The 12,310-nt window shown below is 35.0% G+C and overlaps 1 protein-coding gene across 4 annotated transcripts in view; it reads right to left on the bottom strand.

The window, feature by feature from the left end:
• Positions 1 to 12,310, bottom strand: part of KYNU (kynureninase) — a 112,904-nt gene that overhangs the window by 29,849 nt on the left and 70,745 nt on the right. For 3 of the 4 annotated variants that reach the window (XM_001490785.5, XM_005601472.4, XM_005601471.4), the window contains 2 exons: positions 10,621 to 10,719; positions 9,755 to 9,828 (listed from right to left, as the gene is read on the bottom strand). In XM_001490785.5, coding sequence (XP_001490835.1) covers positions 9,755 to 9,828; positions 10,621 to 10,719 — 173 coding nt within the window. Of the gene's footprint in view, positions 1 to 6,755; positions 8,764 to 9,754; positions 9,829 to 10,620; positions 10,720 to 12,310 lie in introns of those variants that run through there. The other variant, XM_070241837.1, reaches the window with a different exon arrangement.

Raw genomic sequence — 12,310 nt, 5'->3', positions numbered from 1 at the left:
AACTGCGTGGCCCACTCTTCAACTCCTTGATCTCTTTATCCACATCTAAATTTCCCAACAGGGGCTTTCCTGAATGCCTTTTTAATAATGCACATCGCCAAGGATCCCACATAGAGTCTTCCTATCCCTCCTTTTTCTGTCCTGCTTTTCCTATTTCCATAGGACTTATCAACCTCAAACATATTATATAATTTGCTGTTTGTTATATTTATCGTCTGTCTTCCTTGCTGGAATGTAAGCTCTACGGGGGCAGGGACTCTTGCTTTTTGTGTCCATACATCTTAAACACTTTAAAAATTGCCTGGAATATAGTATAACTCAATAAAAATTTCTTTAATGAGTTCATGGGTAGTCTAGGGGCATTATGTAGCTGTGCCTTCAAGGATTATGAGCCAAAATTCTTCCACAATGTTCAGTGAAAATACTAATTTCATTTCATGAATAATTATAGACTTTTTTGCACTACCATTTTGTTTGTTCCAAGCTCTACTCATCTCTCATGAGCCAAAGTGTTTCTTCCAGCCTCTACTGACAGTCTTTTCTAGCCAACCAACCAAATTTGGATGACCAAGTGCAAACAAGGATGGGTTTGAGCATAGTAAAACTCTGCCGTCAGGGAACTAAATTCCGTTTGGTAGGATTTGAGCCTAGTTTCATGGATACACAATCCCCCAGTTCAGTTCTTAGGCCATCCCTCACAGCAGGGCATTAATGTTGCTAAACTACCATGTGGAGTGAGAAGAAAGGCTTGAGAAACAGAAACACCATTGCTACAGTTCCAGCTATATCGGAATCCAGAAGTAACAGTAGTTTTGGTAAATATAGGGAAGGTGGAACTAGTGCATAGGAATAAGGATCAGAGAAGGCAGTAGCTATAAACTACAACAAGAGGCCAACAAAAAAAACAACTAAAAATCAGAGAGAGTAAGGAGAGCTTAAATCCAGGCAGTTGATGACCAGCATATTTGTAGGAAAAGTAAAAGCACAGCTAAGTGACAGAACCAGATTCAAACATACTAATGACAAATAAGAATCTTGAAAACTGACAGCATAGGTTGCATGAGTCTGTAAATTATACATTCATCCATAATGCCAGCAACCAGTCCACGAGCATGACTATTATAAGGCTTGATATATCCACGACATTAGACAGTTAGAAGTTATCAATTCACTCTTAGTTGGTAAAGAAGATCTCTATTAATTCCTGTTTCCTTTTTCTTTTTTTTTTGCAGAAGGTTAGTCCTCAGCTAACATCTGCCAATCCTCCTCTTTTTGCTAAGGAAGAGTGGCCCTGAGCTAACATCCGTGCCCATCTGCCTCCACTTTATATGTGGGATGCCTACCACAGCATGGCATGCCAAGTGGTGCCATGTCCGCACCCTGGGTCCAAACCGGTGAACCCTGGGCCACCGAAGAGGAACGTGTGCAGTTAACCGTTGCGCCACCGGGCAGGCCCAATTCCTGTTTTCTAAAAAATATTCATCTATCCACAATTGCTCTGCTCTGCTCTAAGTCAACAAATTTAACACTCCTCTGGAAAGTAGTTTGAGGAGCTATCACAAAGTTCAATTCCTTTTCCTCCTTTCTTTTGCCCACTCTTCTGTAAATATCGTTAGGATAGAGTGCTTCACTAGCTCCTGTCACATAGTCAATTATATCTTCCAATCCTATTCAACAGGAGGCTTGCTCCCATATGTCCAGTGAGCTAACAGTATAAGCACAGTTATAATGAAGCACTTCCTGATATCGTTAGTTTTAGTTAATGAAAATTGTTTACTGAAGTTTCAGAATAATATATTGTCCTTAGAAGAGCTAAGTCAATATTTTCTTGACATGAAAGTTTTATTAACAAATAAAGCCTTTGAAAATCCTCCTCATATACTTTCTTGAAATATATTATGATTTTGAAATACTAATTTATTATCCTTTGAGATAATATTGATGTTAAAAGCACAAAAACAGAGATGATGTCTGACTTTAGGACTTTAGAAAGAACTATTTGCAATGTTGATTAAAATACTTGTGAAGGATTTCTTAAGTTGTCTGTAGCTAGCTTTCATGGATATATTTGGTTTTTGTAGAAACATATGGAAATGCATATTTAATTTGACAGTATTTTGCAAATCATACCCCCTTCAGAATAACTTGCGAAGTAGAAATGCTTCCATATGCTAGAAGATGGTTTGTCTCTTATACTGAGAGTAAAGAAAGAGCCATATATTCAACGACAAAATTTTAAAAAATATTTTCTTAGGCATTGTGGATTGTGAAAGTAAAGAAAGATCAAAAGGATAATGTCCCTGTACTCAAAGAAATTTATAACCAGTTTTTCAAGCAATCACATTGGACATGCCAAGATGAATTGTCAGAAGGATCACATGCCCCTTAAAAGAAAGAGCCAAATGGCCATTTTCTGCCTAAGTTGCAATGGCTTGTGCCAATTCTCCTGAGACCTTGACCAAAGCTGACTAGAGTAGGGATTATATGGGAACCAAGGCAAGCTCTCTATACATGAACTGGTCGTGATGGAGACAGATCTCAATTCTAGAGAAAAGGATAATTCCCACTCAATCAAATTCTCTCCTCTGGAGTCAAAACAGGTGAACAAAGAGAAAATGGGTCACGTGAGTTCAGACCTTTGCTCTTAGCCACGTATCAGAAGTGTTCTCGTGGTCTGTGACATTAGCCTGCCCCAGTCTTGCAAGCGCCAGGACCCAGTGGGTTCCGGTGTGATGAGCGTTCCCCATGCTGCTCTGCTCGGCATGTATCACTGCACTGTGGCTGTTTTGGCAATCATAAAGAGCCAGAGAGAAACACATATTTTCTCAACAAGAACAAATAAAAGTTTAGCAATAGCTCTTCATAGTTAATATTTTAAAAACCCCTGAAGATTCCAAAGGTCACTTTAGGGACAAAACCTGAAGTAATTAAAACAAGAGCTGAAGCTCTTTGACAAGTTTTACTTTTTATGTTTGAAAGGTTCATTGACCTCATATATCTTCAGAGACACTAGACTGCAATTTTAGAAGGGAAAATAAATTTTGAGGTTTCAAAGGACTTCAATTTTCCCAAATTAATGATTATGTCATCATTATCTGAGAGTAGTGATTTGTGAGCAAGAATGGCTTTATGTAACTTTTTAAACTGATAGTTACTATTTTGGCTTTCTTTTAAGAGCCAGGATTACTTTATCTCTTGAGCTGAAAAATCAGATTATTTACTGAACTTATTTTTAACTGTGATCACACCTCAGTGCCTAAAGGTTATTTCTATGATCACAGTTTAAATTCACCTGACACAAAAACTATCTGGATGATTTTGCATAGTAAAAAATTGTCAAGTCAAGAAGATGAGAGATCCTTTTAAAGTTCTTGATCTAAAATAGTTTCTGAATGAAGACACATGTAGGTTATATGTCATGATTCCATAGATGAACTTCCTTCTATCAATTTGTCTTCTTTTGGATCCCTAACAGTGAAGATTTGGGGATTAGGGCTTACAGCAGCCATAACCCACTCCATGTTCATGGCTCTGGAACTAAGAGACAGCATAAAGTAAACTTGATTTTGCCACTGTTTATAATTTCTAAGATATCGTAGAATAGATAAAGAGCAATTTTATCATAATAGGCAGACTTTTAAATGTTAAGTCAATAACTCAGATTCCATAAAAATTCTAGTGGAGAGTATAAAAAGGAAAAGATCACTTGACATATCCCTTTAAGAAATGTCATTTAAGTAATTCTTTCCTCTTCTTTATACTTCCTTAAATTTATGAAACTAATCAAGTGAAATCTCTCTCATAGGCAACAACAATTTCATCTTTCAAAGTAACAGAGAGTAAATTTCTTCACTTAGTTACTATAGCATTCCATTTTGCAGAGGATTCATCTCTGGAAGTTTTCCCGCTGCCTTGCTTGAGCTTTTCTGAACAGCTCTGAGTTCGTCCTCCATCCCTCTATTGCTTCTATGGCTGTCTGAGAATTCACCTAGCAGTTATGTGTTAAGAAGTTGCCTTATGGCACATATTCCAAACTCGTGTTACCTGTCATTTAAATCATTTATTTGGCTATTGAATGGTGCCTCTCCAAGTGGATTGTAAGATTTTAAAATCAGAGGCAATATCTTATATTTATTTCCATCTATGAAAGTTTCTTGTACAAAAATAGTTGTTGGTTATGTCTCCTTAGTTGACTCAGGATCGTTCTGTTTACATGAGAAAGCAATGAGCACCTTAGAAAGGATACTTGTGTTGGAGTAAAATAAAATGGAAGTTTCACCAAGTTTAATTCTTGAGATTAGAAAGATATATAGATATGTTGGAAACTCTCATTATTTGATGATAACAAACGGAATCCTGGGAAAAGGTCATTTAAAATAAATTAATTTTAAACCAGTAACCAAACTTTTATAGTAATTAGTGGAGAAAAAAATAGAAGATTTGATTGAGATACTCTTGAAATATAAAGTTTAAAATTATATAAAAATTTTAACTAATACTTTAGATTAAAATTATAACATGCTAATTATTAAAAAGAATATATAATAAGTCAAGTATTGATTTTTGGTGTATTTTGACAAATATGATGATAGCAAAATATAATCTCTTTCAAATTACATTTAACTTTTTCAAATTGACCATAAAGATGATCATTTCTACAAGAATTTTTGAAGCTTTCATCATTTCCTTTAAATCTTTGGTATCCAAGTAATTTGCTTCTGAAGTACCGTGTCTAATTTCCTCTCCTTCATCTGCTAATGGTTCTAACTCTGACAGAGTCTCATTGTCTGTGATTGTGTGATTCATCAGTTCTTCAGCATCACTCGCATCATGAAATAGTGAATCTCTTTAAAAATTTTACTTCACAACCATTTTCATTATCTGTTATTTAAAACATTCTATAATCAGCAAGCGATCAAGATTTTTTATAATAATTCATAGAGATAGATGCTGATACTAATTGGGAAAGGGTGTTCAGTAAGGGCTAGTTTTGTAAGTGGGTAGTTCATTAATGACTATTTCCTATTATGATAATCTTTGCTTTCCTACATTAACACATATCTTTGGGAACTGGGATAATACTTTGATAACCAGGCGATCTTGCAATTTGCAATAAGGTGAAAATAAGAGCTAAAAAGTAAGCAAGGAGTAAAGATGAAAATACAAATTGGTGTCCTTTGCAAATGTCTATTGTTGAAATCATGACTGTAAATGAGACACTCCTGGCAAGAGGACCAAAGGTTGAGGCATGGAGAGAATCAATGAAAAAGCGAAAGTGCAAACCTTGTAAAATATAGAAGAGTGATCACATACATTGTAGCAGAAGCAAGAGAAAATGGTACACTGGAAGCTTATGAGGTAAACATTCATGGCAAAGGGGATGGCCAAGTATATCTAACACGGCTGAGAGGTCAAGAAGTTGTGGCTGAAAAGCCATGCACGTTAATACTGATCACCTAACTCCAGAAACAGGCTAACTAGGTAGAACAGGTGCCCTGGGAGGCCTTGGTCATATTTCAAATAGAGATTCTGTGAAAACTCTCATTGAGAAATCTATTGCTATTGGCTCATCCTATTTGAAAGCATCTGGAGTCTTGTGAATTGACACACCTTGCTACTACCACCTACACTCCTTGTTCTCTCAGCCTCTAACAAGGAGACCTAATGCAGGTACTAGACAAAGACGTGATAAATAGTAAGTCTGAAGGAATCACTAAGAAATCAAAATGAAGATTAAGTTACAGATAAGTTTTGAGCTGTGGCATTCTCCAGCATTGCCTGGAGAGGAATGTAGAATCGAAAATATCAAGTCAGCATTCTCCAGAGCAGCTGTGCATTAGATGACCTCCCCATATAACATTAACTGTACAGTTGGGCCAAGCATTGCATAAGCTTATAATTTTTTCAATTCTTTTGCTAAATTTTCTTGATGCTTATTTTTATCCTTTGCTAGGTTTTCCTGAATATTGTTTGATGTGTCTTCTTTTTTTTAAGTTGCCAAATAATAATACAAATTTCTGAGTTCTAAAATTTGCCTTAACCATGCACTGAAGTCAGCCTGGCTCTTCAGTTGGTTCTTCCTAATCTGCAAATCACTTATTACAGTAAAGGAGATGACTCAAACCCTTAATAAAGCCTTTAAAATGTCATCTCTATTTAAAGACTTCAATCAAACACCTCTAGCTGATTATGGAAATGTGTTAGCAGGATTTGAAATTCTAGCATTTTCATCAAAATTATCAGCAGAACCCATTCTTGGGCACTCAGAAAACTTCAAAAAAAAAAAAAATCCCAGGGGAAATGAGTATTTCAAGAGATGGACTACATGAAAGCATTTGGAAGTTTGTTACACCAGCATGGAAAGTGAGGAACAGCAGTTTTCTAGTATGTGTGATTTCTCTGGACACAGAAAAAAGTAAGTGATAGAAGAAATCTTAATAGCTCAAATTATCCTTCCTGTTTTCATACTAGAGTCTCTCTAAAAAAGGGGAGGATTTAGAATTGCAGTCTATGGGCTCTTACAGAAGAATCTTTTTATGGGCTTCAGATATCTTTGAATCCCCTAAAATCAAAAGGTTAAGTATTGACCTAAAGTGTACCTGAAAAGAAAACATTTATAGAGTAAAAAAAAAGAATTCAAGAAAGTACATTTTTTAGTGATACATTTCTGATTGTCAAATTCTTACAATTAAAAGTATTTCCCTTCATAACTCAGCGTAATAATCGTTAACGTTATAGACTGAATTCAAGTCAGCTCCAAGGAAAAAAACCAAGATGGCATTTATTCAGAACCAGCCCTAATTTAGTACAATTCTTAGCTGCAGAAAAGGTTTAGAATATGACACTGGAATGAGAAAAGGTGATGATAAACTAGGAAAAGGTCAACTTCTAGTTGACAATAACAGCTTGAGTTATGACGCTTAATGCAGTGGATTGACTCTGGTCTCATTCTCTTTATTGGCAAAGGGTTCTGGGAAAAAGTCTTAGGTCATCAGTTGTGAACAATGGCCAAAATTGTCTATTTAAACAAAAAAAGAAAGTGAAATTTCTTGGTACAGATGTAATTTACCAGTTGCTAATGGAAATATCATATAAAAGATATTTCAAAATTATACACTGAATATTAAACTTTTACAATGCAGGGTTACATATCCTGGGATCCACCCTCTACATTAGGTGGGCCAACCATTCCCATAATGCTCTTCTTCCTCAGACTTCGCATTCTGTTCAACCATGCACCTAGAATACCCCTCACCTAGCTTCCACCTTCATCCTATTCTACCTCTTTATCAAAGGATTTGACTACACCACTGTACTGTAAATATATAGTCAAAAGATATAAAAGGAAAAATAATTTAAATATGTATACTTTAAAAATACTTGATAGGAATGAACGACTGGATCAGGAAATGTTATTTGGATACTATTTGTTTGAAATAACATGTTTGGCCACCAGATGTCGCCCGTTTGTAAGCAACAAAGTTAACTTCACAAAGTTTGCAATATCAATAGCAATTTACATTCCACTACAGGGTAGAAGTGGCAACACTGGAATTAGTCACTCTGACATCATATCAGGAGAAATCTTGAGTCAAGCCTGATTTGAGTTGTCTCAGTCTCCAAAGCCAGATAGTTAAAATGCATCGACAATTAATAACATACAATTTTCAAAAAGTTAATAGCATGGCTCTCATACAAACATAAAATGAACACACTTAAAGATCTCACTCAACTCATTAACTAGTGAGGGAACTGGGAAGATGGTAAAGCCAGTACAAGAAAGAATTCAAGGAATGGAGACTTACACAGACTGTCTGTCAAAGGTCTGATGAAATGAGCTTGGTGAAAGATACGAATCTGTTTAATGTCCTAAAGGTCACAAACCGTAACCTTTGGGGTTATGTTTCCTGTTGAGAATAATGATTTCTACCTGGCAAAAGTCTACGAGTTTACATGCAGCTTCACTGTGAGGCAAGAAAGTACTTGGCCTCCTTGTGTGTACCACTTACACAGCAATGCTTAAGGGGCTGTGCTTAGAGCTTTCCATGCAACATCCCATTTTATTCTCACAATAATTGCCTGTGAGGTAGATGCTGATGTTATCTTTATTTAGATACTAGAACACTGAGAGGTCAAGGAACATTCTTCAGGTTATGGACCAGCAGGGATCTAGCTGGAGTGGGAATCTGGTCTGTCTAGATGGTCTTCTCCTGGGAGCACAGACTTAATAATTAGAGTGTCTAGAGGATGTTGCGCTTCTGTGAGATGGGGCACATGTGAGCACACTACAACCCCTTGGCCTTCTTCTGTTCCTCATCCCCGAAGGGCAGTTAATGGTGAAAGAAATCTCAAATGTAATAGACTTGTGCTGTAAGGTCAGAGTTAAACTGCTAACATTTGTGCTCTCAAGAATTTGTGTAGATTACTACCACCCCCCTGAGACTCCACCTGCTTGCCCTTTGGGTTGATATAATACATCAGATCTTCAATTACAATGAAAATAAGTGGAGAGTGGAAAATGGTCAGAGTGGTAAGTCTTCATACAAAAGCGAGCAATATCTTATATACTGTCTATTTGGAACACAATTACACTACACAAAATGCCATCAATAGAGTTTGCTAAAAATGAAAAAGAGAACTTGTAAAACATGGATGGTATTGTTATAATATATGCTTTATATTCTTTTCAGAGAATTTGGGACATGGGGAGAAATCTGATGAAGCGACAATATATTCGAGGAAGATGTCTGCCTGACAAAATACCTGTGTAAAGAAAATGCTCTATTTAATTTTAAAACTTTAAAAACTGAAGAAATTTTAGACACGATTAAATGAACTATAGAAAACTATCTTAAATTTCTAGGAGTTATATGCATAGAACCTCAGAAATGTGAGGGGCTCCAAGCTTTATTACCAATTCAGCTTCCATTCCTGTAAAGATTATACTTCTCAACCAGTGGCTGAGAAGATTCAGAAAACTAATCAAATATCATTATATTATTAGGAATCTAGACAGCCTCCTCACCACACATACTCTGATACAACTATGAAAAGCTTTTTTTCCAGAATATAATTTCTTTATCTCCATACCATAAAAATGAAAGGAACACTTATGAGTCCCCAAGTCAAATAAAAATGTGTGAATTTGTTGGTTTATCACATTTGCAATTATCCTTGCTCTAAAAAATGGAGAAAGTTATATAAAATAGAAAAGTACTGCTTTTTATGCAGTCAGTCTGTTGTTCAGCGTTCAGCTTCCTCAGTTTTCATGGATTATAAAATCTTTTAGGACAGGAGGTATTCCTTACAAGACCATCATATAATGTTTCCAGCTTTAAAGGTAGATGTAATTTTAATAATAACACACCACATTTAAGGCTCTATTAGGCACAGCTCTGGTTCCCTTTGATTTATTCATCAATGTGAGGAATCTGAAATTTTCTAAAGTCTAATTTTTGAAAAAAAACTAGGTAGTCTCTTTGCATTTAACCATCTGCTTTACATGATTACAGTGACTCATTTTTTAGCACTGAAGCTTCCCTTTTTGTGATTAAATTTCTTTTTCAACCCATTGAACTCTTCGGAAAGCATTTATTTCTGATAAAGCATATCATTGTTAAAAGAGTAGTAAAATAATTATAATCAATCCAGATTCTTATTGGATAGCATCTTAAAGAACTAATGTAAATTTAGCATTTTATTGATGCAGATTAATGTATTCATCACCAAAGAAGAATCTGAAGATGGTACTCACGCAGGTTTAACTGTATAGGCATGCTTTTCATGGATAAAGGCACCAGCAAGACCTCCTGCTCCTGCATTTAGATACTGGACGGAAAATAAATTACATTTATGGGTTTACCTGAATATATGACAAAAATAAACAATGTAATCATTTGACTTTTGTGTTATGAAACCAACTTTTGACCAGTTTCAATATGTGTGACTATTTGAGCTTTAATAATAAAACAGAATTTTGGGTCACCTTGTTCACAGAAAAACAAATGAGACAACATTATTAATTAAGAATAAATAGTTAACACTTTTTAGGCAAATTTTGCAGCAACTCATTGACAACAGTTCTCCTGAAGTCTATCCGATTTCAAAGCTCATTCATGTCAATTATTTTGTCACAAAAATTTTTAAATAATAATAAGAGGATTGTGTTTTAAAAACACCTAAGTTAAAATAAAATTGGTTTCATGTCTATGTTACCTGCCAATTAAATAGTCTTCAAATGTCAATACCAACTTGATTCCATAAGAATTATCTATACAAATGTAGAAATTTCACAACATATCAACAAAAAAATTAAGAACCTAATCAATTTGAATTAAGTTTTAAGTGTGGAACTTTTTCTGTAGAACCTCCTGACTTTTTCATAGTAGCCAGGGAATTGAAGGAATAAGTACTCTATAATAGATGGAAATACCAGGATTTAATTTTTTATCATACTATTCTATCATATGACTCTACAATTAACTGAAATCCGAAAACACGGCAATGAAAGAAATGGAGGAAAGTAATTCAAATAGTTTAAATTGGCCACCAATCCAGTTTTTCATTTAGATTTATGTCAGTGTGGAATAAAAAGATGTAAATATATTAACTAGTTTGTACCTTGTAGGAGCACCAGCAGGCAAAGTCAACTCCCCAGTCATGTAAGTGAAGTTCAACATTTCCAACTGCATGTGCTAGATCAAAGCCAACAAAACAACCCTGGGCAAGAACATAGAAAACAGTTCTGAATTTGCTTGATGATTAGGAATAGTAAGTACAAATGTCCTTAAGAAAATCTTTGACAAACAGTGGTACCATAAATACTGTTTATCCTGCGGTGCAGTGGTTCACAAAGAATGAACCGCACAACCCTAGGCATTCTCAAGACCCTGTCAGGTCAAAACAATTTTCATAATAAGAAGACATTCTTTGCCTTCTTCACTGTGTTGACATTTGCACTGATAACGCAAAAGCAGGAATGGGTAAAACTGATGGCACCTTAGCATAAATCAAGACATGGCATCAAAGTGTGATAGCAGTCATTGTATGTCAAAGCCATTCTGTTGCAGGGGGGAAGAAAAGAGAATTTCACTTAAAAATCTCCATGATAAAGCTGTAAAAATGATAAATTTGTATTAAATCTTAACACTTGAATTCTCATATTTTTAAGGCTTAATGTAGAACATATGCTTAAAACATTTGACCACATTCTGAAGTAAGATGGTGGTCACATGGTAATACACTTCTGCAATTATTTGACTTGCCAATCGAAGTAGCCACTTTTACTTCATGAAGAACCATTTTTGCATGAAACAGAAACCGATAGACAAACAATAGTAATTCGTGTTTAGGTATTTGACAGACACTCTTTTGAAAATAAAGGAAGTGACTCGGTCAATTCAAGGAAAACGACTCGTAGCATTTGCTGCCAGGGAAAAAACTAGTTTCCAAGGGAAATTAGACTTTTGGAAAACTTGTATCCACTTCTATGAGTATGACTACTTTCCAGTATTCGAAGATACTTCTGATGAGTTTAAGAAGTATTTATAATTTTTAAAATAATACATAATGAAATACATAAACATTTGGAAAATACGCCTAACTCAGTGATGCAAATTTTCCAAATGACCAATAACTTGATGTCATGCATGAATAAAATATCTATTCAAAATGCAAACCAATGGATTTCAATGTAACAAAGCACAGGACGTTCAGTGATTTGGTTTCATATTCCACCCCACAGCTCTCAAGAAGTTCTCACTTGTCAAATTCTGGTACTGTAGCAAAGAATGTTCACAATTAATTGAAAAGGCTATTAAGCTACTTCTGCTTTTCCCGACTATATCTGTATGAAGACCAATTTTCTTCATGAAGCAAAGAAATTACGATATTGAGTGTAGAAGCAGATATAACAAACCAGCTGTCTTCTATTGAGCCAAACAGTAAAGAGGTCTGACAAATATAAAATGTTCCTGGTTTGTTTTAGAAAATATAGTTTTGTTTCCTAACAGTAGATTATTTATGTTACTATGTAATGAGTTTATCGTTATTCTAAAATGGGTTTCTTACTGTTATTCTAAAATAAATAAATAAATGCATTTAAAAATTCTCTTTTAATTGCAAATACAGTAAATACAGACAGACACAAACACAATATCACAATCCCTTTGAGGTCCTCAATGATTTTTTTAAGCCTGTAAAAGGTTTGCCTTACTAAAAAGTTTGAGGACCACTGTTTTCGTGTATCCTACTAACCTGAAGCATTTAACAGAAGTTTTCAGTTGATCACTTAACCCCACATCAACTTCAT

This window comes from Equus caballus, chromosome 18 (genome assembly GCF_041296265.1).
Source record: "Equus caballus isolate H_3958 breed thoroughbred chromosome 18, TB-T2T, whole genome shotgun sequence".
NCBI lineage: Eukaryota > Metazoa > Chordata > Mammalia > Perissodactyla > Equidae > Equus > Equus caballus.
This window is presented reverse-complemented; position numbering and strand designations above follow the sequence as displayed.